Source organism: Podarcis raffonei, chromosome 14, assembly GCF_027172205.1.
Source record: "Podarcis raffonei isolate rPodRaf1 chromosome 14, rPodRaf1.pri, whole genome shotgun sequence".
NCBI lineage: Eukaryota > Metazoa > Chordata > Lepidosauria > Squamata > Lacertidae > Podarcis > Podarcis raffonei.
In genome coordinates this window covers 26678528-26706407 of record NC_070615.1, presented here as the reverse complement: position 1 = coordinate 26706407, position 27880 = coordinate 26678528, and the positions used below count along the sequence as shown (strand labels likewise).

Below are 27880 nucleotides of genomic sequence, written 5' to 3'. Positions count from 1 at the left end.
TGTAGCAGCGACCTCGCCCAGAAAGACCTTGGAAGAAAGCATTTCCTCGCCGCCACACACATGCCTCGTTCCTTTCTCAGAGTCCAGGCAAGGCTGCAGAGAGGTGGAGGCAGGCAGGGGCCATGTGGCCACCACAGATGAGTGCCAACTTGCATGGTCTGTAGGAGGGAAGAGGGAGCAATTTGCGACTCTGCCTCCTGCCCTTGAGCTTCCCCTACGCTCGCGGGTTATTAGAAGAACTTGCCATTCAGAACTTGAACTTGCTTCTTTCCTCCTCCCACCCAAATCTGTTTTCCTTTTATGCCATGCCTTTAAGAATTGTAACCCTGAGGGACAGTGACTGTTTTGTTTGTTGTGATCCATAAGCTGTTCTGGGAAATTCTGGGGTCTGAAGAGTGAGATTTTTCAAAAATAAAATAAAATTGGGGCATGTGGGTGTGAATAAACACTCATGTGCATGCCCTGAGAACTACTGGAATTATAAATATATATATATTTAAAAAACTGGCTCAGATACAGGACAAATGCACCAACACAACTACAAAATCTGGTCCATCTTCCCCACACAATAGTGAATGAAGGGCACTTTAGGAGCTCCACTGTCCATTCCTTTCTCATTTATACACCTGGATGTGGCTAAACCCATTAAGCAGAGCTACAATTTTGCTAGCAGGGCTCAGATCCCTTGTCCTTTTGCTGCAGCTCCTATGAAGTCTTCCGGTGGGGCACCCCCATCTATGTGCCACTTCCTTCTTCCCTGACACAGCAGCACGGAAGGCTTTCAGCCAAATAGCCCCATGAAGGCTGCTCCGCAATCCCACATGGAAGCTGGTTTCTGGGGTTCAGAACTTGGCCACTTCTTGGAGGTCGGTTCCTTTTGCAGGGCTAAACTTCAGCAAGTGAATCCCTGAGTTGGAGCTGGCGCAAAGGAGTGAGCCGCTCTCGAAGGCGGCCAGCGAAGGCAGAGCCCCGGCTCCTTCAAGGCAGGCAGTAGCCACACAGGCTAGGAGAAGAAAGAAAGAGGCAGTCAGTTGGTGTTCAGGGAGAGAATATCTGCCTTCGTCCTCTCTCGGTGGAGGGTCAGGCCAGCTTAGCTTCACATGCCAAACAAAATGTTTGGGTGGGCTGTGCAAACAGCCACCCCAAAAGTGGAAATCCAACAGGTGAAGCTTGTCACGGCATGGAGATGAGATGCGGTGCGGTGCTGCAAGACTGACCAGTCAGGGAACTGCCAAAAGGTGCAGGGATCACCCCCCCAAAAAAATCACACTAGGAATACTGTGTCCAGTTCTAGTCACCTCACCTGACCTTACAAAGGATATTGTAGAACTGGGGGAGGCACAGAAAAGTGTGCCCAAAAAGACCAAGGGGGTGGAGAGACTCCCCTGTGAGGAAAGCTTGCAGCATTTGGGAGGTTTTCATTTCAAGAAAAGGCAAGTAAGGGGAGGGCATTATAGAAGTGCGTGACCCGGAAGCTGTACACCGGCTCCCTCGGCCAATAAAGCGAGATGAGCGCTGCAACCCCAGAGTCGGCCACGACTGGACCTAATGGTCAGGGGTCCCTTTCCCTTTACTTAACACTGGGCATGGTAAAATTATGCATGGTTCAGTCATACCCTCCTCTATACCTCGTGCAAATCCTCAAGTTCCTTGTTAGGATCCCTCCCCCCCCCCCCGGGTCTGCACATTAGGGGGTTTTTTGTGGTTGGTTCCTTTTTATGAATTTTATTAAGAGTTTTCAACATACTATACAATAAAAGCCAAACTAATCTAAAGAAGGCAAATAGAAAAGAAGCAAGAATAATCATCAGAAGAAAAAAAAGAAGAAAGAAGAAAATAAAACAAATACCAGGTCCTCTAGAAGAAGAAGAAGAAGAGTTTGGATTTGATATCCCGCCTTTCACTCCCTTTAAGGAGTCTCAAAGCGGCTAACATCCTCCTTTCCCTTCCTCCCCCACAACAAACACTCTGTGAGGTGAGTGGGGCTGAGAGACTTCAGAGAAGTGTGACTGGCCCAAGGTCACCCAGCAGCTGCATGTGGAGGAGCGGAGACACGAACCCGGTTCCCCAGATTACGAGTCCACCGCTCTTAACCACTACACCATACTGGTAGTGATATCACTACAATGATATCTTAACCCTTATTCCACACACACAAAAATGAGCTCTCCCATCTCTCACCTGGCAGCTTCCCCCTCTTCCCTCAGTCTCCCCCCCTGCAAAATCCTCTCTACCCTGCCCCTCACAAAGGGGCCTTTGTCTTCTGCCCATCACCTTCCAATGAGTATCTTCATCTGTCCAAGATAGGAAACTTCAAGAATTACAGATTTCCCCCCCACCCCCGCCATTACTACAGGCCTTCACTTCTTTAAGTGAAGTGTCTGTGAGTGAACATGTGTTTGCTTCCTTCAAGCTTTGCTGATCTAGCAGGGCAGCCTTTGCAGCCAATTCTCCCCCAGCAAGAGGAGCTGAGCGCTCTACCTCCAGAGTCCTGGCTCCACACTCTCACTGTGCAGTCATGCGACGAAGTAGCAATGGCCGGGGAGGCCCCAAGGCCCCGAGGGAGGAAGATGCAGGATGCCGTGGTCTGGGAGTGGCCCCAAAACTCTCGCACTCGGCACTTCACCTGCCGCAGGTCCCAGAGCTGGAAGGAAGAGCAAGCGGTGAAGCCAAACTGCTCCCAAATCTCATTCCTGTCTTCGATGCTGAGCTTTCCCTTGTTGCTCTGGGGCAGCAAAGCTGGAGTGAAAACACACTTCGGTCTCCAACGTCTATCAGAGGGGCAATATTTACCTTTAAAAATTAGATGTTTAAGGTGCCCCTTAGAGACATTCCCCTGCGAGGCAGCTTTTAATGAGTAAAACACAATACAACAAAAGGAAAAGACATCAGTGCATTGCAAAGTATCACCAGGTCAGCAGCAACAACTCCCTTCCTCAGAAGAAACTCAGCCTTGCCACCCACTTTTGCCTGGCATTGCCAAGCCGTTTTCCCACCAACGGCGCCCGCCCTGTCTTTTTAGGTTTGGAAGCTTAAGGGAGGGGACTCTCTCCCTCTCTTTTCACTGATGGGAGAAAGTGTTAAAAGAAACAATGACCAGGCGACTGGAAGCTAAGCAACAAATTTATACTCTTTGTGCATCTGGCTCCAACCCTGACACCGGAATCCTCGCCAATGAGCAGGATACTTTTGAGGAAGCAATGGTGGCTATATTGTGGGTTGTTTTGGAAGTTTGCCATATCAAGAGACCCTTTAGGGAGCCAGAGAGGGAGGCTCGGTGGGGGACTGGGCTAGGAAGATGACCCATTGGGTCCTGTCTCCCCCTCTCCAGTTCTACGGTCCAAGCTCCCCCCACCACCACTGCTCAGCGCTCCCGCCTCAGCCCACAGCTGGTGGTGACCTCACCGTGGCCTCACAGCCTTCACCGCCAGAGCCACTGCTGCCGCTGACACAGTACCGCCCGTCTGAACTGACATCGCAGGACGTCTGGATATGCTGCTTGGCAGGGAAGGCGTGGGCCACACGCAGCTCCCGGCTGTCCCAGATCCTGCCACAAACAAAAGGGGCAGCAATGGGCATGTGAAAGGGCTCAAGGTGGCCCACCAAAGACATTTTGTCCCACCAAAGCAGCCTGAGAGGTCTGGCTAGAGGCCGCCCACTGCCCTACAGTCCTGAGCAGCACCAAAACAGATTAAAGTGACTGCGATGCTATTTTATTCTCATTTTAAATTTATCTTTCTTCCCTAGTATAACCTCTGGCAATAAAAAAAAGACTTTTGCACATGGCAGTGAAAGGTTGGGAGCATACTACAACAACAACAACAACAACAACAACCCTTGCAGCCTATGGACCAGCTCAGTTTGACTTAGTCAGAATAGACGAGCTTTGTTATTGATACCCCAAAAGTGTTTAGTTCCCTGGTGGGATTTGCCGGTTGGATGCTTGGGGATTTGGATCACACACACACACACGGAAGATTTTGTTAATTACAAGCATAAACTATGGCATTAAAAAAATCAAAACAGATTTTAACCGATGGCTACAGGTAAAAAGAAGGGACGCGGGTGGCGCTGTGGGTTAAACCACAGAGCCTAGGACTTGCCAATCAGAAGGTCGGCGGTTCGAATCCCTGCGATGGGGTGAGCTCCTGTTGTTCGGTCCCTGCTCCTGCCAACCTAGCAGTTTGAAAGCACATCAAAGTGCAAGTAGATAAATAGGTACTGCTCCAGCGGGAAGGTAAACAGCGTTTCCGTGTGCTGCTCTGGTTCGCCATAAGTGGCTTAGTCATGCTGACCACATGACCCGGAAGCTGTGCGCCGGCTCCCTCGGCCAATAAAGCGAGATGAGCGCTGCAACCCCAGAGTCGGTCACGACTGGACCTAATGGTCAGGGGTTCCTTTACCTTTACCTTTACAGGTAAAAAAAGCTTTTGGATGGGGAGAAGTTCAGCTATAAAGATGTTTTTTATTCGTCTGTATTCCACTGCAGCAAATAAACTGTTTCCATCACTACATCTTGTGGTAGTCCTGGAGCTCAGCTCTGCTACAGAGGAAAGCTTAGCCCCACCAGGTGTACACAGGAAAAGCCCCCCCCCTCCCAGCAGGAGTTTTGGCAAGAGCTGCAAGGTCTGCCACACCCACCAGCTCCAAGGGATCCACTGCCAACAAACAACACCCTGCAGCTCAAATTTCAAAAGCAAAATTTTCAGAAAGTTGGGTTCTGAGCTGTAAATGCTGGATTTGTGCACAATTTGGTCTCCACTCCCATGTGCTCACATACCTAATTGTTTTATCCTCTGATGCTTGGACTATATATGGCTCTCCAGGAACCCAGCACAGATGAGTTACCTGTGGGAGAGAACAATTAATGGGCAGCTCATCTAGCCATATCAGAAAGCGGTCACCCTGTGTGAGAGGCAGGGAAGGGAAAATCTCCCAGGATGGAAGAAGAAAGGGAAGCTCCCAGGTGAGAGCTGGAAGGGATCACCTTTCTCTGTGTGGGACAAGTTAAGATTTATATGTGAAAGAGGACTTTGTTTTCTTTCTTTCTTTCTTTCTTTCTTTCTTTCTTTCTTTCTTTCTTTCATCTCGCCCTCCCTCCCTCCCTCTCTCCCTCCTTTGTTTCTGTTTAGATTAGTTTGTTTTTCTTTATTATAATACATTATGAAAATCTTATTAAAAAATAATAACAACAAAAGAAAGAATCAAACAGAGAGGTACAGCTTCTTGAACCCAAAACAAAATAATCTCCCCTGGGGGGAAAAGGCAGTCCCATATCAGTGAAGAGCGATAACCAAGTTCCAAAGCCTACTCCTTCAAGGTTAAATTACAGAAAGCAGAGGATTTTATGAGCATCTATTGTTTTTAAAACAACCTAGTTTGTGGTCTCAGCAATATCAGCACAGCTCAGAATGCCCTTAGAATTTCAGAGAAGCCCACATGAAATGGGACCAAGCTTTCATCCAGACCACTTTCTGACAAAAGCCAGTCAGACGTATGTAAGAAAGCCCAAAACAGGGAATAAACATCATAATCTCCAACATGTCTCTGATGAAAATAGGGACACCCTATTCTACATCAGGAAGCTTCTCTGGCGCTTGATCTCGCCGCACACATAGATGTCATATACACATCTACATCGGTCACCTTGAGCCAATTACAACCTTTCCGCCAAACCTATCTCACAGGATTGTTGTAAAGAAATAATGTGTGAGGGAAGGGATTGTGTACAACACCTTCCAAAGATAAATGGAATGAAATAATTTTTTAACTGTAAGCTGCCTTGAGTCCCTGTCAGGGGAAAAGGCGGGGAAGAAGAAGAAGAAGAAGAAGAAGAAGAAGAAGAAGAAGAAGAAGAAGAAGAAGAAGAAGAAGAAGAAGAAGAAGAAGAAGAAGAAGAAAGAATGATCAGGAACATACCAAGGAGTAAATCCTATTGAACTCAGTGGGACCGAGCTCTGAGCAAAAATGATTTGGATTGCAGTATAAGGCTGCCTAGTCTTTACCCAGTTACCTGAGAGTAAGCTCCGTTGCATTCAGTGGGCAGACAGTGCAAGGCTCCATTTACAATAAGGAATAAACATTCCACACCTTTCCTTTAAAAAATTGGTGGCTGCTGAAGCATTGCAATTAAATAATTTAAAGTGGACTGCTTACATTTCCTTCAAAATTATAAGAAGGGCTTCATATACCAACTTCACTGTTTCCTTCATTTGGTGCAGGTATTTTATTTTCAGTATAAACTATGGTTACCAGATGTCCCCATTTCCCAGGGAAAGTCCCTGGATTTAAATATCTGTCCCCAGACAAAATCCGTCCCCGGAATGTGCCCGGATTTCATTTAATGTCCCCGAATTTATATTTTAAGTGTTGTAGATTTATTAGTAGGGAATGAATGTTGCGTGATTGGTTCAACGGCACAAGGCACATCATATGGGGACTTCCGGCGAGGCAAAATGGCAGGCGCCATGGCAGCGAGCAGCTCCTGAAGCCAGCCAGAGCCAATTGCGCTAACAGGCTGGCTCCGGGCTGCTGAGACTGCCACTGCCACCGCCAAGGGGGAACCGGGGACGCCCGATGCATCAACTGGGGGAACCACTGACACACACACACCCGTGACCCAAAGCGAGCCGGGAACGAGAGCACCCAGCCAACTGCCCCGTGGCACTCTGGGGCCAGGAAAACCCCGGAGCCGATGCAGGGAGAAGGAGGAGAGGAGAAGGAAGAGGGAGAGAAAGGAAGGAGAAAAAAGAGGGGAGCCCTGACCTTGCCATGCCGCTGCCACTCAGGAGGAAAGGTAGGAGAGCACTGGGAGGGCTAGCGCTCCAAGAGAGCAGGCCAGGGCCCAGAGGAAGGCCGTGCGACAGATGAGACCACAGAAAAAATATTACTTCTTAATTTTTTTAAAAAACAACTTTTTTTTAGAAATAAATGTTATTTTTTTTAAAAAAAGAGTGTCCCCAGATTCTTTGAAAAAAATCTGGTAACCTTAGTATAAACCGAACTCCATTTTTGCGCACGCACGCACGCACGCACACACACACACACACAGAGAGAGAGAGAGAGAGAGAGAGAGAGAGAGAGAGAGAGAGAGAGAGATGGAAGTTCCACTTAGCTATAAATGGTTAAGGGGTCACTTTAAAACTGGGCGAGGGATTTGTGCCTTTGGCATCTGTAATAAATAGTAGGACTTCTCCCTTCCAAGGTCTTCTGGCACTTACCAGATTCCTGGAAATGGACGCTCTGTGCAAACAGTCCCCTGTCTCTATGTCCCAGGTGCAGACAGTGTTGTCACGGGAGCCTGTGCAAAGCTGTTGGAAAACTTAACAAGGAAAGAGAGAGTCCGTGAAGAAACCTGTCAGGAATCCAGACACAGACTTCTTACTCCAGCAGGAGTCACCGCCTCACCTGGGCTGACAGCCAAGCCAGTGACCACCAGGTCATGCCCTGAGAAGCCCTGGACTGCCCCAGAGCCCCCCTGGAACCCCCACATCAGTGCCGTCTTGTCGCGGGAAGCGCTGAAGAGCCAGTTGGAGGCTGGGAGGCAGGTCACCTGGGGCAGAACAGAAGAGAAGTGGATTCAGACAACCATCCTTTCCCACACAGGTTGTTTAAAAAGCATGGAAGCTGCCTCAGACTGTTTTTCCACCCATCAATGCCTACTCTGACTGGCAGTGGCCACTCTCGCAGGTCTCTTGCAGAAAAAGAGAGCATGATGGGGTCCTGGTCTCTGTTGTCTATGCTTGCCAGGGGAGGGGCAGAAAGAAAACACTTTTGCAGTCAAAATGGGCGTTTACCTTAGTAACTTCTCGCTCGTGACCTAGGAACCTCCTGACCAGAGTGCCACGACGCCAGTTGTACACAACAACAGTCTGGAGAAAGAGAAAGTGGGGGAAAGCTTTCATGCAATATTTCAGATCCCTGCAGAAAGCACCACGTACGCAAGGATTCCCGGGAACGGTAGTTTGTTAAGGGCGCTGGGAACGGAAGCCCCGCGAACTGCCTCAAAACAACTCTCGGCACCCTTAACAAGCTACAGACCCCATGGCTGTTAAGGTGGAATAGGAGTGCTTTAAAGGTAATGGGTCTGGATGTGGCGTTCCTGTGACGGAAAAACTTTGCGTTAAAATATAGAGTGGGAACGGAGCACAATTTTAAATTGGAAGGGCCTATCAAAACTGAGCTTGTCTGCAATTCCATATATCTCAGCCAGCACTAGACAGGGAACTGGTTCAGCTTTTCAGAGGCCTCACTTTTAAATTGAGTTTGCAGCACCATTTGCTTATATGCTCCATTTCTGGCCTATGGACAATAAACCTGTAAGCACGTATCAAATCTCAGTCGCTCACATGCATAGCAGTTGCACCACGATAGCAAATTTCCCCTCAAACAAAAACAGGAAGCGGAGCCACCAGCATTAACCCAAAGCCACCCAAGCAAGTTCATAATAATAACAATAACAATAACAATAATAATAATAATAATAAGAAGAAGAAGAAGAAGAAGAAGCCACTGCTCATCTGACTTGGGTTGTCCCAACCACTCTGGGTGACTCCCAACAAAATATTAAAAACACAATCAAACATTAAAAACTTCCTTATACAGGACTGCCTTCAGATGTCTTCTAAAGCTTATATAGTTACTCATCTCCTTGACATCTGACAGGAGGGCATTCCACAGGGAGGGTGCCACTACCGAGAAGGCCCTCTGCCTGGCTTCCTATAACTTCACTTTCTGCAGTGAGGGAACCACCAGAAGGCCCTCAGAAATGAACCTCAATGTTGCTCCAGATTCCCAGAGGAAAGTGGACTCTTTGGAGCATCCATGGCATGTTGCCCGCTGAGCTCTGTGCTCCAGCAGCTCCCCTGGGCTGCCTGCCCCTAAAGGCAGCCATCTTGAAAGACCACCAGGGGGGCTGCAACGTGGCCACAGAGGGAGGCGATGTTCTGCCCGGGCTTTTCTTTCGTGAACCTGGCATTAGAAATCAGGGGGGCAGCGACATAGGTTTGTGGGGAGGGGGTTGGGGGAGAGAGAGATGGACCCAAGAAGTCCCCACACTCTCTTCCATTTGGGACCAGTGAGATGCGCCTGCCAGCTGCAGCTAGCTGCTCTCCTGCGAGCTACCTTGTCTTTGCCACCTGACACGCACAGTTCAGTCGTGAGGGACGCCACTGAAGTGACAGCATCACAGTGAGCCGGACACGGCTGCTGAACCACCTTGGCAGGAGGGGGCTCTTCCTCATACCTGTCGGCCCTGCAAAGGAGAAGGCAAACATAAACAGCCAGGAATGATATGAGGCACTGAAACCCACCTGGGTTTCCTTAACACTAAAGGTAAAGGGACCCCTGACCATTAGGTCCAGTCGTGGCTGACTCTGGCGTTGTGGCGCTCATCTCGCTTTATTGGCCAAGGGAGCCGGTGTACAACTTCCGGGTCATGTGGCCAGCATGACTAAGCTGCTTCTGGCGAACCAGAGCAGCGCATGGAAACGTCGTTTACCTTCCCACTGGAGTGGTACCTATTTATCTACTTGCACTTTGACATGCTTTTGAACTGCTAGGTTGGCAGGAGCAGGGACCGAGCAGCGGGAGATCACACCGTCGCGGTGATTCGAACCACCGACCTTCTGATCGGCAAGTCCTAGGCTCTGTGGTTTAACCCACAGTGCCACCTGAGTCCTTAACACTAGATCCCGGTTTATGACAAAGGAGCCCCCTTGCACCCCACGGCAACAACCACTTTCCACAGTGGCAAAGATTTCATAACCAAGGAGAAATGGAGCCAGAAACTGCTCCGTTGTTTTGTGTTCTGTTCAGGTCGTTTCCTGTATCAGAGCCTGTTCTGGCCAGGAGGGTCCAAAGTTCAAGCCAGGAACTTGGTGGCTACAGAGGGAATGGAATAAAAAATGTCTCAAATTGAATGTCACTGGCCTGCATGAAGGACTCCACAATTTGAAAGCAGAGACACTGAATGTACTTTTGATACTCATGGAAATCTTTTAATAAAAACATTAAAAAGAAAAGGGAGATGGCCTAATGCCACATTTTAAACAAGTGTTATGCCAATTCTTGCAAATAATAAAGGCTATATTTAAAGAAGATAGGGACGGGGAGGGGTAGGATGTGTCTGTGTGTGTGTGTGTGTGTGAGAGAGAGAGAGAGAGAGAGAGAGAGAGAGAGAGAGAGAGAGAGAGAGCGCAAACCTTAATAAGGGGAAATGACAAGGTGGTCAATGAGGAGAAGAGTTATTGAGGGGGTGCAAAGAGAGGGGGACTAGAGAGTCAGAGCTGAGATGCCCTCTTGATGATGATGATGATCATGATAATAATAATTTATTTATACCCCGCCCATCTGGCTGGGTTTCCCCAGCCACTCTGGGCGGCTCCCAATCGAATATTAAAAACACAATACAGCATTAAACATTAAAAACTTCCCTAAACAGGGCTGCCTTCAGATGTCTTCTAAAAGTAGGATAGTTGCTCATTTCCTTGACATCTGATGGGAGGGCGTTCCACAGGGCAGGCGCCACTACCAAGAAGGCCCTCTGAGTCTGAATCCTGGCAAAACAGAGGCACTGTGGATGAGCAGGTTCCCGAGCCCAGACAACTAAATCTATTGCCTGTTTTGGATAAGGACCTTCTGCCGCTTCTGGAGCAGGTTCATATTCTGGAGGTGCTCCGAGATCCATCTCTGTAGCTAGAGGGCCAAGTGACCTCTGCATCAACCAGCTTCAGCTGGCAAGACAGCTATGTCTGTTTCTGGACCGGGATAGCCTGACCACGGTCATCCATGCACTGTTATTCTTCAGGCTGGACTGCTGCAATGTGCTTGGTGTGGGGCTGCCCCTGAGGTTGTCCCAGAAATGCAAAATGCAGAGACTCAACTGCTCACCGGGGCAGAATAATGCCCTGGCACTACGACGGCGGTACTGAAAGAATTGCACTGGCTGCCAATTAAATCACTCGGCTAAGGAGACTTGAAAGATGACCTCACCCCTTGCTACAACCAACCGGTCACTATGCTCGGCTTGCTACAGATACCACCTCACCAGGTAATCCTTTCTGCGACCCTTTGGAACTCCACTACAGTGCATAAATCAGACAGGCGCTGTCTCTCTTGCCTTTTTTGTGATCCCTCTTCCAGCAAGCCTTCTAAGTGGACACTTTAAAAAATCATTGCCTGCATAGGGTGCCTTTAATTAAGAAACTCCTGGCTCAGAGCGCCAGAGCGGCTCAGCGAGAACTGGCTCCTCCAAGCCTCTTTGGGGTCTCAGGAGGGGAGGGTCCTTCCCACCCCCTGCTGCTCCTTTTAGCTGGAGGTGCTGGCAAGGATTGAACCAGGGACCCTCTGGACGCCCAAGGCAGCTGCGCGAGCTGCGAGCTGCGCCTGGCCAGCCCTCTTCCTCTCTCTGTCATCAGGCAACCTCGCAGGATTGCTGCTAGGAGACAGAAATGCCAGGCTGCCCCGCTGGGAGAGGAGCGAGATGAAAAGCCAGCATCTAAATCCACAAAAGGGAAATGCTCTCCCACCAAATCACCACTTTGGTCCCGTCCCCCCCCGCACCCCTTACCTGCGTTTGGAGGAGTTTCGGCTAATTTTGCTCTGCAGTTTCCCCATGATCTCAAAGGCACTCGCCGGACGAAAGCGCTTAGCCTGGCAGAAGGACAGGGAAGGAATTAAAGGAAAGAACTTAGTGCCTTATGTTTACACACATCTCAGCAGCTTCTGATCAAGCCCCTCTCATCTGTTGGCCACCTTCCCAGCCTCCTCCCGCCTCTTAGCTCCAGAAGTATGCCAGTGCAGATGCCAAACCTGTGACAACATTGCTCTTATCTTCCATTGTTGCTGTTTGGGGGGGGGGAAGGCTACAAACCAGCAGGAAATGCAAGCCGTTGTAAAATTAAAAATAATTAATATAATTATATATAGAAAAGCTATCACATCCATTATAGTTGGCTTAGGGCTGGTCCACCATTCCTGCCTATCCCCTGATGGGTTCAGGACTGTGCTGTTGCCTCGGGGAAGGGACACATCATCATCATCATTATTATTATTATTATTATTATTATTATTATTATTATCATCATCATCATCGTCATCATATTTATTTATACATACATACCCTGCACATCTGGCTGGGTTTCCCCAGCACAAATAATGATGATGATGATGATGATGATGATAATAATAATAATAATAATGCAATAAAACATCAAACATTAAAAACTTCCCTAAACAGGGCTGCCTTCAGATGTCTTCTAAAAGTCAGATCATTATTTATTTCCTTGCCATCTGATGGGAGGGTGTTCCACAGGGCGGGCGCCACTACTGAGAAGGCCCTCTGCCTGCTTCCCTGTAACCTCACTTCTCGCAGGGAGGGCACTGCCAGAAGGCCCTCAGAGCTGGTCCTCAGTGTCCGGGTTGAACAATAGGGGTAGAGACGATCTTTCAGGTATACAGCAGAGAATGGGGAGACTCCAGATCTTCCAGGGGCACGCCATGCCTGGCTAAGGGGGCAAAGAAAGCACCGACTCCTGTCCGGTCTGCAGAATGCTAGCTCTGTCGGTAAAGCACGAGACTTTTCATCTCAGGGCATTGAGTTTGAGCCCCATGTTGGGCAAAAAGTTCCTGCATTGCAGCGGATTTGGCTAGATGACCCTCAGGGTCCCTTCCAACTAAACCATTCTACAGTTCTGTGATTAATATTTTTCTGGTTTTTCGAGCAACATATTCACATCCCGAGAGCTTTCTTGCAAGGTCATTTTGTGGAGACAATGCGCAGAAAGAATTTAGGCATTCTTCAGCAGAACAGCCAACTTCTACTTCTTCTTCTTTGGCGATCACTCGTAGCTGAGTAAGATTGTCTTCCATAAACACGGTTTTAACAGTGAGTCCGTAAGTGACTGTGGAGGCCAATTCTGGATCCACACGTCCTTCCACAGTGGGGACATTGGTTCCCGGGCGGGAGTTGATCATGGTATGGATTACAACACCTGTGACTATTGACTTCACAACTTCAGGATTGTCAAAAGAGATAGCACACAAAATTAATTAATTTGAGTCTTGCGACTCAAATTGGGTCGACCGGACCTATTTTTTTAAAAGCGACATGGACTCAAGTTGCTTCTGGGGCTGCTTCGGATCTGCTCCTGTCTGGGGCTAAGCCCACCTGGCTCGGGTCCAGCCCCTCACCCCACCCTGCCGGGTGCAGAGACCCTCCCCGCCGGGGAGTTTCCCACCTTTGCAGCTGGGTGGTCTGGTTGGGGGCTCCTGGAACTTCCAGGGGTCAGTGTCTAAATTGAGAAGCGTGGCTGGGCAGATGGATGGGGCTAAGTTTCCCTAGGAAGCCCCCCCCCAAGCCTGAAAGCCTGAAAGCCATTAAATCTCTCCTGCCCAATTTGAAGAAGCCTCCTGTGGTTACTCAGTAATAACACCGGGAAAATACTCTGTCCATGCTCAGAGGCACACGCCAGAGAAAGTTTAGCCTGCTTAATTTATGAATGTCAGGGCACTGTGAAATGCTCAGTAACAATAATAAAACCATAGTATTATTATTAGTAGTAGTACTAGTAGGGCTATTCATTAATTAATAGTGCTTCTGTGGCATAAAATCAGTTGCAAAGCCCCGTCTCCAGAGCGGTTCCCTCCCTGGTGAAGAGCTTTGACTGGGATTAGCAGGGAGATGATCCTCAACCCAGGACAACATTGAGACACAGGCAGCGGTTCTTGCATCAAGATAAACGAATTGGTAGGTGATACGCCTGCAGGGGAGAACTGCGGAGACTCTTCACATGCTCAGAGAGACCCTCGGCCATCGTTCCTGGAGATTTCCCCCCCACAAACCACTGGAGCAGGTTCCATTTTCTCAAAAGCAAAATGCACGTGTACAGTGGAGGGTTTGTTCAAGCGCTGGAGAGAGCGGGTGGCGCTTTGCACATGCTCGGACCCCTCTTGTTATTCTGCCTGCTTCCCCAACCCCTCCCGTCCCAAATCGACTCCGGGGGCTGAGTTCTAGTCTAGCCCATGGCAGTTCAGCACCTGAGCCACACGACCGGCGGGAATGCGGCCGCTATTCCTTGGAACTGCTTTGCCGGGTCGAGCCAAGCCGCTTGGTGCCTTCCTGCTGCCCCTCGCCGCCGTCTCTCCGCACCCGTCGAACAGCCAGCTAGCGCCTTAGCAGCAAGCGGATATTGCGCGGGTAGACTACCCCTGCCCGTGGAGGCTCTGGCCGGATGGAGGCGGAAGGGGCGCTCCCCGTCGCTGCTGCTGCGGGCGGGGCGTCCCCAGGGCAGGGAGGCTCCGACGGCGCGGCCCGCCCACCTGAGCCGCTACCGCAACAGGTGCCTGGCCCGGCGCGCCCTCCGTCCTTCCTCCCTCTCCGCCATGGCTCAGGCGCCGGGAGCGGGGGAACGCCGCCACCTCGGGGAGACCCCAAGCCCCGGTGAGGGGCGCCCCCAAGCTGGAGACGTCTGCCCGGAGCACGCCCTGGACCTGGCTTGGTTCTGTTGCACCGAGAGGCGGCTCGTCTGCGCCCAGTGCCCCGTCCAGGGCGGCTGCCGGGACCACCGGGTGCGCCCGTTGGCCGAGGAGGCAGCCGAGAGGAGGGTGAGCCTCGACGGGGAGGGCGCTGCTGGGGACGGGGCAGCTCTGTTAGGGGTAATGTGGTAAAGCCCTCTCCCTCTCCACACACACCGCCAGTCGAATTTCCCTGCCGGGTATTTGTAGAATTATTAAGAGTGCATCTGAGCATATGCAAAGTGCATTCCCTTTGTATTGCATCACCACCTCCCAAATGTCAGCAAATGGGGATTTTGGGCATTCAGGAAGAGGCCCAGGGACACCATTTCAGAGCTTTGAGTCCCAGTGGAGTTTTGTATTTTAGAGCTGGTGCCAGCCTGGTTTCCAGTGTAAAGCTGGCCAAGAAACTCCTTCCTGGAACTCCCCAGTCCTGTTTTGGGGTGAGCTGGGTGGGGGGTGCACTCTGCACATTCTCAGAGGCATAGTTTATTCACTTTCACACTGAAAGCACCAGTGTATGGGGAGGGAGGAGATTTCAGCTTCCTACTTTTCCCCTACTCATTTTTTTTGTTTATTTGTTTCAGAACAAAATAGTGGACGAGTGTGAAAAGCTTCAGCTCCAGAGTGCCACAATTGCCAAATTTGCCACAGAGGTGTTGCCAGAGAAGAAGAAGCGTGTTGTGGTAATAATGTGGTCTGGGGAGAATTTGCAGCTGAATTATTAACCCCTAGTGCACATAACTTTGGGGTCTCCTGCCCCATCCATAACAGCCTCCCCCAACTTGGAGTTCCCAGATATTCCTGGACTACAGCCTCCATCATCCACAGCCAGCAGTGAGCTAGATCAGGGATGATGTGGGTTGTAGTCCAGCAACATCGGAGGACCCAAGGTTGGCAGAGGCTGCTGTGTGATATCCCCCTCTGGTCCAGGAGCCATTTTCCGCAGGTGCAATCTGGTGGGGCTCTTGTGCCTTTCGCAACCGCCGAACAGGCAGAAATACACTAGGTCTAGCTTGACCCTCTGCCTGTTGGATTTCCGTCTGGGAACTGCACCTGCTGGATTGCTCCATGTGTTGGGTACTCTGGCAAGCTATGACCCTTGTTTCTGAGGTTTGCACTGGCTATCAATCAGGACACGTTGAAGGCTTTGGTGCTAACAGGCCCTATACAGGTCAGGATCAGGATACTTGAAATACAGGTGATCTGTGAGAAAGTTCCTCCTTCAAGTTCGTCTGTTCCCCCCCTCCCCCCCAAAAAACTCCAGTTACCTGCTGTGCAGTGACTCAGAGTAGCGCTTTCGGTGTAGCTGTCCCATTCTGTGAAACAGCATTCCTGTTGAGATACGCCAGCTCTCTGCGCTTTCCGGAAACCATGGGAGATATTTTCGCTCCAACTGGCTTTTCCTGCTGGACGAAACAGTCTCTCTGTCTCAGGTGTTTGTACTGAGTTTGTTTTAAAACCCATTTTCTCCCTCTGTGTGTGTGGCGGGGGGCGGGGGCGGGTTGTACTGTTTTAAATGTCATTGAGTTGCCTTGAGATATAGTCTTGGATATTATTGGAATTCTTATTTAATGTGGTGCAGCTGTTAAAAGGCTTGGGAGCCCTGCTAGGAAAAAGGTAGCAACCGTCTCAGACAGATTCAACCTGTCCCTAACCTTGGTTAACAGGTGGGACTTGGAGAGTTGAGGGGGGTCTCTTCTTAGGGAGCCCCCTCCTACCCTGTGACTGTGACTTAGGGGATGAAACCTGCCTCTGGCATGGGGACCAGATGATTCGGGGTATATGTGGCGCAGGAATTTATGTTTGATTTCTGCCGGAGCCTGGAGACAGTGAAGCCGGTGAAGTCCAAAGAGTTGGCAGCTTTCCCCCCTCAAACAGGAATCTGTGGGGGGGCTCCTTGTCCCATTTGGGGGGTGGGGGGGTCACCCAGCCAAAGCTGGTAGCTGGGATTCCCCTTGCTGTCCTCGTGGACCTTGCTTGGCACTTAAGCTCAAGAGCAGATGCAGGAATTCTTAGAAGCAGGGCTGGACCAAGACATTTTATGGCCCCTGAGGCAAACCGCAAAATGAGCCCCCCCCACCAGAGAAGAAAGGGGGAGTGAAGTTCTACGTCATGAACCATGGAGGAGTGGTTGCTAAAATTACTGGATTTAGCTTAGATGGCGAAGTCTACAATTTTTAATCAGAGAAAAGTCCTTGTCAACATTTACTAAAGACTCGAAACGTCTTACAGGCTTTTTGCATGAAAAAGAGCTCATGATATTTGGTTTTGAAGATTGATTATGTAACGTTGGTTTGTAGAAAGTGGATTTGTTGGGTGTAATCTTGGAGTGGATATGTTGAATATTTTTCATATATAGATGACAGATGAAGATTCGGAAGTTCTCTTTTTTTCTTTTCCCCAGGCCTTTCCCTCCCCTTCCCTTTTCCCTTTCTCCTTTCTCTGTCTTCCTGTTTGTTTCTCTCTCTCTGTTTCTGGTCTGTGTTTTTATTTAGATTATTGTATTTTTCGCTCTATAAGACGCACCAGACCATAAAACACACCTAGTTTTTGGAAGAGGAAAACAAGAAGAAAAAAATTCTGAATCCCAGAAGCCAGGACAGCAAGTGGGACTGCTGCACAGCGATCCCGCTGGCTGTCCTGGCTTATGGGACAGCCACGCACAGCCTCTTCCGGTCAAGGGGAGCCTTCATCCCCTGCCTGGGAGAGGCTGTGTGTAGCTAAGGCTCCCCCAAGAGCTGCGCTCCCTTTAAAGAGCACGCGTGTGAGGCTCTTGGGGGCTTTTCCCCGAGGAGGGAGAAAAGCCGCACACACGCTCCACGCGGCTCTTTAAAGGGAGCGCTGAGCAGAGCCTCCCGCTTGCATTCACCCCATAAGACGCACACACATTTCCCCTTGCTTTTTAGGAGGGGAAAAGTGCGTCTTACAGGGCGAAAAATACGGTAGCTTTTTGGTACAAAGATATTTGATATTAATTTTTAAAAATCTGCTGTCCCTGCGGATCTTGCCGCCTGAGGTGGCCGCCCCACCTTGCCTCATGAGTGGGCCGGCCCTTAGCAGTGAGCAAAGGCAGGGCTCATCTTCTTCTGTTTGAAATGCGTCAATGAACCACCGGCAGGCTTACGAAAAGGAAAGAAGTTCCTGCAGCCCATTGTCTCTGCATAACCACAGCCTTTGTGGCCTATGACTCCCTTGTGGGAAGTTTCGTTTTCGGGGAGCTCTGCCCTGACGCTCTACAGCCCATTTTGGTCCGTGGGAAAGTCTGTCTGGCTTAACATGCAGACATTTCCCAGGCCCCCTCCCCAATGGCATCTCCAGTTTAAAAGTGGGGTGTCAGAAAGCAGGTGGTCGGGAAAGACCCAGTCCAAAGAGAAGACCTGGTACTACTCGGTCAGTAGAGCATGAGACAGTTAATCTCAGGGTTGTGGATTCGAGTCCCACATTGGGCCAAAGATTACTACATTGCATGGGTTGGACTAGATGACCCGCTTGGTCCCTTACAACGCAACAATTCTATGATTGATGATGATGGGAATTGTAGTGCTGCTCCCCACACTGGGCTTGGGTGGGCTGGTGTCCCAACCTTGTGTCGTGCAGATTCCCATTTCACCTTGTCCCCCTTTCTCAGACTGTGGCCAGCAGTGCCCGGGAGGTCCTGATCCAGCGCCTGAACCTTGTGAGGAGTGTGTGTGATAGCGAGGAGCAGCGGCTGCTGGATGTGGCCCACTCAGAGGAGGAGCGTGCCCACCAGAACATCCTCACCCAGCAGGTCCACTGGAATGAATCACTACGGAAACTGGACGCCCTCCGGACTTACATGGTGACCATGATCACCAGCACAGATGATGGTGGCCTGGTGGTAAGCATTGGCGATTGGTCCCAAGTGAGGCTCACCCTCACCTCGCAGTTTGCATGTGCTAGGTTTAGTCTCTTCTCTCAGTTATGGTGAGCTGTGAAACGGACAGAGATATGAACATTTATCCTCCATTCTTTGGCTCATAGTCAAGAGGCATAAGCAACTCACGAATTTTGGGAAGCTCCAACAAAATGACAATTACACAGGCATGCCCTTAAAAATGCAGTATCACAGCAGAAATCAATTTTAAAGCCTGTTTCTTTATTTTAAAGATTGTGTTGAATTATAAAAGATGAAAGAGCTTAACAAATGCATACCTCCAAAAATAAATATTTCCCCAGAGACGATTTCAACAGCGATAGAATTAAACCTTGGATGTCCATCAAAAAGTCCCTTCCCGCTTTTTTGTTTATTTGGTTTATTTCATAAATAAAATAATTGCAACAACAACTTCAAAGCAGTTTGCAAAAAGATAAAGCATGAAAATTGAGGGGGGGAAATCACCAAAATAGTTTCTGACAATGATTTCAGGCTATGGGAGTACGATGAAACTGAAGGGTGACACACATACACACACATACCCTGGGTTGGTTGTAGGTGATTTCCCCCATGGCAGCTTCAGTTGGCTACACTTAGCCCACCTACACCATATCCAGATGAACGAAGGTTGGCTGTGAAGTGCTTTTAAAATCTGGTTCTAGACCCTGGTTAAGAGCAAGCCCTGCTTCACCTTATCTATGGTTAAGCACGGCATGATGGCCAACCATAGCTAAGGCCAGTGGTGGCTGATGCCTGACAGAAATGGAAGGGCAGAAAGCAGGGAGCCCCACAGTGGGTGGAGCCAGAGTTAATAGTAGGTGGAGCCAGAGCGAGGAGGAGGAGCCAGCTCACTCTAGTTTTGCCCCCTCCCCTCCATCCTTCTGTTCCCTGCAGAGGTCCAAAGAATCAGCACAAAGGCAGAGAAGGGAGCTGGCAGGCAGGGGCCCCTGCCACCCGCTGCTAGACTGGATGGGAGAAAGAAGACAGGCAGGCAGGGGCTGGCGGACAGGCTGAGGTTGGCAGGGCAGCCCCCCGTCTGGCTATGGGAAAAGTGGGTGGGATGAGTGGAAGAAGTGAAGTCATCTGTGGTTAAGGAAAGGGCAATCATAATCAGTCTCTGGCTTCCTGCCTGCTTATATTGAAACTCGTCTTGAGATTGTGGTCAAATTGAAAGAGCTAAAAATAAAGCAAAAATGTCATCATGTTGGGCTTTTCTTAAAAAATTAAAAAGCTGCCATGCTTCAGGTTTTTTTTTAAAAAAACATTTTTTATTGAGTTTTACATCATTTTTAACATAATCACAACTAACAATATAATCACAAAATAAATTTATTTTGTGATTTATTTTGTGCCATGCTTCAATTTATAGGAAGCTACATTGTACAGTCAAAACTCGGCTCCCAAACGTCTCCGTTTTGGAACGTTTTGACTCCCGAATGCCGAAAACTCAGAAGTAAACGCTCCACTTTCTGAACGTTTTTTGGAAGCCAAACGGCCGGGTTGGCTTCCACTTGAGTGCAGGAAGCTCCTGCAACCAATCAGAAGCCACGCCTCGGTTGTCGAACATTTTGGAAGCCAAACGGGCTTACAGAATGGATTATGTTCAACAACTAAGGTTTGACTGTACCAGGCCAGGTCAGGTGGGCTCTGTCTGGTAGCCCTTCTCCAGGGTCTCTCAGGCCAGGGAGGCTCTTTCCCCTGCCCACCCGCAACTTGAGCGCCCCCCCCCCTTTTCACTGCAGGGACCCTGGAGCTGAGCCGGAGCCCCTTTCCACTCTTACCCTGGGGTTCCCATCCATGGCCTCAAATGGACCTCCATCTATTTAGCAGTGGTAATGTTCTGTTTTCATAGAGGTCTTTTTGGTAACTTTCTCTCTCTCTTTGTTTCTAGCAGGCAGAGGAGGAAATCTTTGAGAGGTGAGTGAAGACATCTTTGATTCCTACTTCTACCTCCCCCCACCTCAAAAAAAGCAATAAATAGGAGCATAGGAACATGGCAACAGGCCTGAGGAGCCTGACCAAAGGGGCTTCATCCAGTCTCAACAAAATATTAACATCACAATAAAACGTCAACCATTAAAAACTTCCCTGTACAGGACTACCTTCAGATGCCTTCTAAAATTCATATAGTTATTTATTGACATCTGATGGGAAGGCATTCTGCTGGGCAGACACCACTACCGAGAAGGCCCTTTGCCTGGTTTCCTGTAACTGGCCTTTTATTCCTACTCTCTGCTTCTTGTTCTTTAACTAACTGCCGAGATGTAAGAACCCTGTTTCAGGATAGCTGTTTGCTCAGGCACATCTGGTGGTTTTGATACCACTGTCTAGATTCCCACCAACATTCTGAAATAACTCTAAAGGGGAGTCAGACAGGACTTACTTGTGCAGAAGCCATGCTGATTTACCTTCAGCAAGACCTGTTCTTCCCTATGCTTCCTAATGCTGCCACTGATAATGATACCAGAACTGGTATCAACTGGCCTGCACTTTTTTTGGATATCTTTAAAAGAAATGTTTTATATTGTTAGGCTCAACAGCAGTTTCACACTCTGAGTTGTTTAAGAACTCTTCAGATGGAATCTGTCTAGATTGAATGAGTTGTTTTTAATTTGTCTAGGACAGGGGTGTCAAATTCAAATTCATCGGGGGCCGCATCAGCAGTTTGGTCACCCTCAAAGGGCCGGTTCGAGTTCGAGTGTCTTCAAAGCCCATGACACCTTTAACAGCTGGATTAAGTAATGCAGAGCTTCTGGCTCATGGAACACTACACCTTGATTTCATTTGAATACATATATGAATATAAAAATTGTTTCCTGTTTGGCTTGGTGTTTAAGTTACACAAGATGTGCAGGTTTTAATTTTTCTCATTCCCCAAATTTTAATCGAGCATTTGTTTGGATTTTTTCCCCTTTGCTACCTACCCTAAACCTTTGAGGAGGGCGGGAACTGATGGCCGGACCCTGTAATAACATTGAGGAAAAAATTGCATGAAATAAACCAATTCCTTATCAGCTTTTTTCCCATATATAAACCAATATAAACCAATTCCTTATCAGCTTTTTTCCCATATATAAATTTTTGCAACACGCACCCTGCGGAAGCCGCGCCTGACGTTATTTACGTATCGAATTTGCTTTTGAATCGCGAATCCCCAGAGGCAGAGGATGCTGTTCATTGGGCAGCGCGGAAACGCGCCTAAAGAAATAAAGAAAAGAAAAGCAAAAGCACGCTGCCCCGAGTATTCACAGGGCGCGCTCCTGAAACACAAGCGCGCTCTCAGTCTCCCTCTCTCCAACGCGCGCGAAGCCGGCTCTGCCCTTCTCCGCGTTCCACCTCGCGCAGGTGCGCTGCGCTCCCGCCGGGACTTATTGCACCCCGGCGAGCCCGAAAAGAAGTTGAGAGCAGCGGCGGCAGCCTCCCATATCCAACCCCGCCCTCGCCGTGTCAAATAAGTCTCGGCTAGGTAGCTGGAGGAGGGGGAGGTCTGCGCCTGCGCAGAAGGGACCCGAGGCGCCCTGCGCGCGCGCCGCAGCCCAAGCTTCCCTCACAGATATATATAGACCAGGCTACACGGGCCACATGACGAGGTCTCGCGGGCCGGATTCAGCCCGCGGGCCTTGTGTCTGACACCCGTGGTCTAGGATGTCCTCTCTTGCATCTCTTTGCCTTTCTGCTATCTCAATATCCTCCTCTGTCAGCCCTTTAATTCCCTTCCTACCCAGTGGGTCAGCTGCCTCCCTAGTGGACTTTCTGCTTCTGATGTGTTTTTTTAAAATGCTGTAAATGTATTTTGTGCTATTAAAAGCACATTCCTCATTGCCTCCTTCCAGTGTGTGTGTGTGCAAGTTTGTGTTTCTTTCTGTTCTATTCCTTTGGGCAAGGCTTTTGTCCACAGGCCTGGTGGGAAAGCTATTGTTTGCCTCCTTTCTGTTCTTATTTTTATCATGTGTTTTTTATATTGTAATTATATGTTGTGAACCGCCCTGAGATCTACGGGTAGAAGGCGGTCTACAAATTTAATAAATAAAATAAAAATAAATACAGTTGTACCTCGGGTTAAGTACTTAATTCATTTCGAAGGTCCGTTCTTAGCCTGAAACTGTTCTTAACCTGAAGCACCACTTTAGCTAATGGGGCCTCCTGCTGCTGCCGCACCGCCGGAGCACGATTTCTGTTCTCATCCTGAAGCAAAGTTCTTAACCCGAGGTACTATTCCTGGGTTAGCGGAGTCTGTATCCTGAAGCATCTGTAACCTGAAGAGTATGTAACCCAAGGTACCACTGTACCCTAAAGAGCTAAGGATACTGATATATATCATACGTAACAGTGTATTTTACTGGGAATTAATTGAAAAGCAGTACGTTAAAACTAACCCCAGTTGCTTCTGTTGTGTTGGTTTAGGACAGAGGAAGCTGAAGGAATCCTGAAGCCCCAGGAGTCAGAAAAGCTGGACTTTAACCCATGGTGCCTTCAGAGTCCATTAGTGAGCCGGCTATGGGCCTTAGCTGTTCTCTGTCGGGCCTCAGGTCAGTGTCTTTTCCTTGTGGGCTGGGGGTCATTATCCAGGCCACCTCCACCTGCCTTCCAGGTTTGCTTTTGCTGCCTTTCAGTTGGCTACGTTCCCAACACCTTTCTGCCGAGTGTGTGGTGACCAGTTTCTTTCTCCACCCAGAACAGATGAAGTCCACGTGGATGAGAAAACAGTCAGCCCCCTCTTGCAGCTCTCGGAGGACAAGAGAACGCTGACCTTCAGCCCCAAGAAAAACAGCAGGCTTGACCCCGGTGGCCCGGCGCGGTTTGACCACTGGCCCAACGCCTTGGCCGAGGAATCATTCTGTTCGGGGGTCCATGCCTGGAGAGTCCGGGTGGCCAAAAGTGGTGCTTACAAGCTGGGCATCTCCTATGGCTCCCTGGAGCGCAAGGGGGCTGGGCCCGAAGCCCGCCTGGGTTGCAACGCTTCCTCCTGGGTTTTCTCCCGCTACGGCAGTGAGTTCCAGTTTTCCCACAACGGCCGACACCAGGCAGTGGAGATGCTCAAGTGCCCAGCTGAGATCGGAGTCTTGGTGGACTTGGATGCTGGAGAGGTGCTGTTTTTTGACCCGGATTCCTGCGCCATTCTGCACATGCACCACGAAGCCTTCGCCGGCCCCATCTACCCAGCCTTGGCCGTGGCAGATCAGAGCCTCTCTCTGATGTGAGGAGAGCCAACACTGCAAGGTTGCAGTCATCTTCACCAAGGTTGTTGTTTCCTAAAGCTGAGCGGGGCTGGATCACCTTATATTCCAGCAAGATGAGCACTGTGGTTCTGGCAGGACGATGCCAACTTGTGCCAGGAAGCAAGAGGGCTTTGCTCTGGGGCAACTCACGGGCTGTCTCTGGCTCTGCGTTCAGAGCAGATGGGAGCTGCAGTTTGCAGCTAAGTATCTTACCAGAGGAGGCCATGACGGAGTCAGTGACAGGGGCTGAAAGGCTTGGCTTGGGAGGGACATTCCACCTGCTCCAAGATGGCCATTCTCAGTCTTATTTAGCCTTAGCACTGTGCCACCACGAGTCCAGTCAGAAAAGACAATTGTACTGTACTAGTCCCTGAGGGGAAAGGGACAGAGCCGGCAATTAAAAAAAAATCTGACTAGGAAAAGAGGATTCTGCAACCTGTGCAAATTACATAATGGATGGAGCATGTTGCTGCTTTTTTGTCATCACCGAATGTTATAATTATGAATGTAAAGCTACTGTTTAAATACTAGAATTGTGAATTTAAAGCTGCATAATTTAAAGCTACCGTTTTGCACATTCCCCACCCCACCCCATTTTTGCTGGGAACCTCAGTCCAGTTTGCTAAGAATCTCATTCAGTCCTCCTCAAACCGACACCAGCACGTTCGGTGATTTTGGCAAGCCCGTTCTCTTCCCACATACTTTCTAGCATACCTTTGTGACCATGAGGGGCAGAAACTTGTTTTTCTTCTTAAAATGTGTTATTCTCAGGAAGCTGAACCATGCAGAATGTTGCATAGCATTCTTGTTTTTCTGTCAGACTGTGGCAAACACACAGCACGGGGCAATAAAATGGGAGATCCTAGAATACTGTAATAGAAGGGTAGAATTTGAAAGGGATCCAATGGTCATCTAGTCCAACCCCCAGCAATGCAAGAAGCACAACTAAAGCATCCATCAGTCTTTCTCTACTGCATCACATAACAGAAATAGGCTGCCTTTTTAAAAGCAGCCTGGCCTCACTTGCTCACGTTCCCAAGGCTATATAACAGGTGCACAAGGATATGCATTCTAACAGCATTTTTATTTATTTTTAAAAGGCACATACAAACAGAAGTATATAAATAAACAACCAAATACTTTAGGCATTTAAGCCAGGGATGTTTTATTATCTGTTTGTTATGAAATTGTGCTAAATAATTTAAGCTCAAGTTTTTAAACTTGGGAGAGGTCCTTTTTTGGGCCACAAACTGACTCAAAAGTAATTACATGCATAAATAACTTGTGGGTGTCAGGGGGCAGGCCCAGGATCTTTCTCCCTGATCCTGCTACCTCCTTTCTTTTTATTTATTTTAAAAATTAAATTAGATTATTAATTTAATTATTACTAATTTTAATGTAGAAGAACATAAAATGTTTCCTCCTTCTCTCACCTTCCACCTGCCAACTGAAGTGCTGCAGTCTAGGAGGGACACCAGGTGTGATTTAGCTGAACCCTGACAAAACTCCTCCTCTTAGCCCTTCTCTATAAGGGACGGGAGGTGCATCAGTGATGGTAGGATGTGGGCGTTGGGCACTTCCGCACCCTTCTTGAGAGGCTGGCAACCTGATTTATACAGAAAACTGTGCATCCCTGCCTCCCTCGCTGCCTTGTAGTCGTTCACGTAGTCGTCCCCCACGTGAGCTGCCAGCTGAGGAGACACCCCTGCGATGCGGAGCGCCTCCAGGAAAATCCTCTTGTCCGGCTTGGCAAACCCCACTTCTTCCGAGGTCAGGACAAAGTCGAAGTGCTGGCGGAGGCCGCAGCGGGTCAGCACTTCCTGCAGCCTCTGGTCAAAGTTGGAGATGACTGCCATGGGGACCCCCATCCTCTGGCATTGCTGCAGAGTGTCCCTGGCGCCCGGGAGCAACTCCCAGTTGTGGGCACTGCTGTAATCCCGGTAGAGTTTCTCCGCAATGGGCCGGACGGCCTCCTTGCCGTGGACACCGGAGAGCCGGAACGTCTCCATGACAACATCCATCCACCACTGCTTGGAGCTGAGGCCTCTGTCTGAGCCATAGTTGGGGAAATGCAGGCTTTGGGCCCTGTAGGCTTGGCGGAAAGACTGGGTGAGGGCTTCGGCCTGTACCTGGACGCCACAGGCCCAGGCCTCAGCAGAGTAGGTCTCACCCACGGGGACACGGAGGCGAAGGAGGGTGTCCTTCACGTCCCACGTCAAGAGCCGAAGCTTCAGCATGGTGTCAGCACTAGCCTAGAAAGAGAGGGGAACGAGAGAGGGGAACTAGGCGTCAACACATCTTATCACGGGCAAAATCTTGACTGGCGCAGTTTGGTTCATGGCCCCCCAACGCAAGCAAGGTCTCGAAAGGAAAATCCAGCAGCCTCCAGGCAGCATGACTTTGTTAGCTCTGTCCTGGCAGGTCTGCAAACTGGTTTCTGTCTCCAAGCTCTGGCAGAGGAGGCCCTTTCTCTGGCAGGAAAATCTTGTCATCTGCCAATCCGGCTGCCCTGCAAGGGGGACTTTCACTTGGAGGGGTGGACTTGCTGCTCGGACGTCCAAGGCCAGAGAATGAAAATGAGAGCGGCCACCTTTGACCAGCGTGCTTTCAGGAGGCAGAATTAGCAACAGGTTAATGACTAATCCCGGACGGCCGCAGACGATGTACTGCAAAGCAGCGGCTGAAGGAGGGAGACTTTTGAGTGCTTTCAACTGTTTTCATTCTGCTTTTCTGCAAAGGCTTCCAACATGGCCCACGCTTAAAAAAGAAATAAATCACCAACTGATGAAACACTTAATGACGTTACAAAACCTTGAAACAATGAAAGCAGAGAGGGCAGGAACATAACTTTGGCTGCGTACCCTGATCAGACCTTTACAAGGAGCATCTGAAAGATACGCTTCAAGAAATGGGCAGGCAGGGTGAGGTGGGGAGTGGGAGAGACCCACCTAAAATCCAGCACGTTCTCAGCCTGAGAATTTGCCTTTGGTGCCAGAATCGAGCTCACAAGCCTTTCACACAAAAATGCACTCCTAGATATGGCCAGCAGCTGGACAGGAGTGGGGGGTGGGGGAAGGATACTTGATATTTGCAAGGTTAAAAAATGGGTTCAGGTGTGTGTCCAGAAACCGACAATTGCAGATCTGCTACCAAACAAAACTCTACCAGCAGATCTTTTTCTCTTTTCTGCTGCCCATTTCCCCTGCTTTAAGAGACTCCCACACACAACCTGTGTCGTCCCCCGCCTCCGTTGCCTGGTGCCTGACTGCCCCTCTTCCTGCTTGTGAGGCAGCAGGAGTAGAAAAAGGCAGCCGAACCAGTTGGGCAGGAAGGTGAGAGGCAGATGGGGCACAGCAGAGGTGTGGGCATGGCTTGGCTGGCCTTCCAACAGGAACACAAAGGGTGGTGTTGCACAAGGAACCACCCAGGCCAGCTCCCCTCACCCTCCGGGCACTGCCACGATCCCTTTCAGGTTGTGCCCTTCCTGTGGTGGGGGTGGGGGTGGGTGCAGGATAAGAAGTCATTGGCCACCCTGGCTGGGGGCGGGTGGGCAGTTGGTCTCATGCTTGCCACCCTTCACTGGAGACCTCAAAGCAGAAGGCACTGGCTGGGGTCATGTAGCTCTCTCTTGGAGTGGATAATTCTCTCTCCACCCTTATCTAGGATTAAAGGGCATTACCTGGAATGCTTGTTATATTCTGCTTCAGAGCCCCAAGAGGCTCTCAAAGCGGCTTACAAAGCTTCTCAGCATGTAACGTGCTCTCAGCACCTCAAGCATCCATCCATCTGGATGGGCAGGATGAGTTAGTGGCTAGCCAAGAGGGGCATTCCTGCTCTTACCTCTCCTGGGTATCACACCAGGAAACAACCTCCCTTGGAGGGGATGGGGTGGGCGGGGGGGGGGGATGAAGGAGGCACTGCTGGGGTGGGAGGAGGAGGGGGATGCCGACAGGATCCCCTTCCTGGCAGTGGGTACCAGGGAGTGGGACTGGGAATTGCCTGCCCTCCCTGCTGCCCGTTGTGCCACCTGCCTGATGTTTGCTGCGGGAAAGTCTGAGTGCAGTGGTGAGTTGGTAGGTGTGTTGCCTGCTCCAAACAGGGTTGCACTCCTCCCTCCAAGGCACAGGTGCGTAGCCTGGGGGGTGTTCCTGGGTCCACCCTTTGCCACTAGAGGCCCAGGTGGCTATGAGCGCCTTTGGGCCAGCTGTGGTTGGCAAGGCTGCTGCAGCTGTTCCTGGACCAGGAAGGA

At 49.7% G+C, this 27880-nt stretch overlaps 3 protein-coding genes across 5 annotated transcripts; 1 reads left to right on the top strand and 2 right to left on the bottom strand.

The window, feature by feature from the left end:
* Positions 1 to 546: 546 nt before the first annotated feature.
* WDR31 (WD repeat domain 31) lies at positions 547 to 11869 on the bottom strand. Its single transcript, XM_053365356.1, has 9 exons — positions 11570 to 11869; positions 9124 to 9253; positions 7797 to 7871; positions 7408 to 7552; positions 7221 to 7321; positions 4781 to 4848; positions 3406 to 3547; positions 2482 to 2644; positions 547 to 1003 (listed from the first exon to the last, which is right to left on the bottom strand). Exons 1-9 carry the CDS (start codon positions 11614 to 11616, stop codon positions 843 to 845), a joined length of 1032 nt encoding a protein of 343 aa, XP_053221331.1. The 5' UTR covers positions 11617 to 11869; the 3' UTR covers positions 547 to 842.
* A 2454-nt stretch (positions 11870 to 14323) lies between these two features.
* BSPRY (B-box and SPRY domain containing) lies at positions 14324 to 24499 on the top strand. 3 transcript variants are annotated; one of them, XM_053364929.1, is made up of 6 exons: positions 14324 to 14604; positions 15102 to 15200; positions 18146 to 18376; positions 20307 to 20329; positions 22817 to 22941; positions 23093 to 24499. In XM_053364929.1, the coding sequence occupies exons 1-6, from the start codon at positions 14383 to 14385 to the stop codon at positions 23611 to 23613; spliced, it is 1221 nt and encodes a 406-aa protein (XP_053220904.1). In that variant the 5' UTR covers positions 14324 to 14382; the 3' UTR covers positions 23614 to 24499. The 3 variants fall into 3 exon arrangements, with proteins under 3 accessions (XP_053220904.1, XP_053220903.1, XP_053220905.1); XM_053364928.1 differs by having other exon boundaries at positions 20304 to 20329; XM_053364930.1 differs by having other exon boundaries at positions 20304 to 20329; positions 23088 to 23272.
* A 197-nt stretch (positions 24500 to 24696) lies between these two features.
* Positions 24697 to 26434, bottom strand: HDHD3 (haloacid dehalogenase like hydrolase domain containing 3). The gene has a single exon (XM_053364927.1). It carries the CDS (start codon positions 25866 to 25868, stop codon positions 25146 to 25148), a length of 723 nt encoding a protein of 240 aa, XP_053220902.1. The 5' UTR covers positions 25869 to 26434; the 3' UTR covers positions 24697 to 25145.
* Positions 26435 to 27880: the final 1446 nt, after the last annotated feature.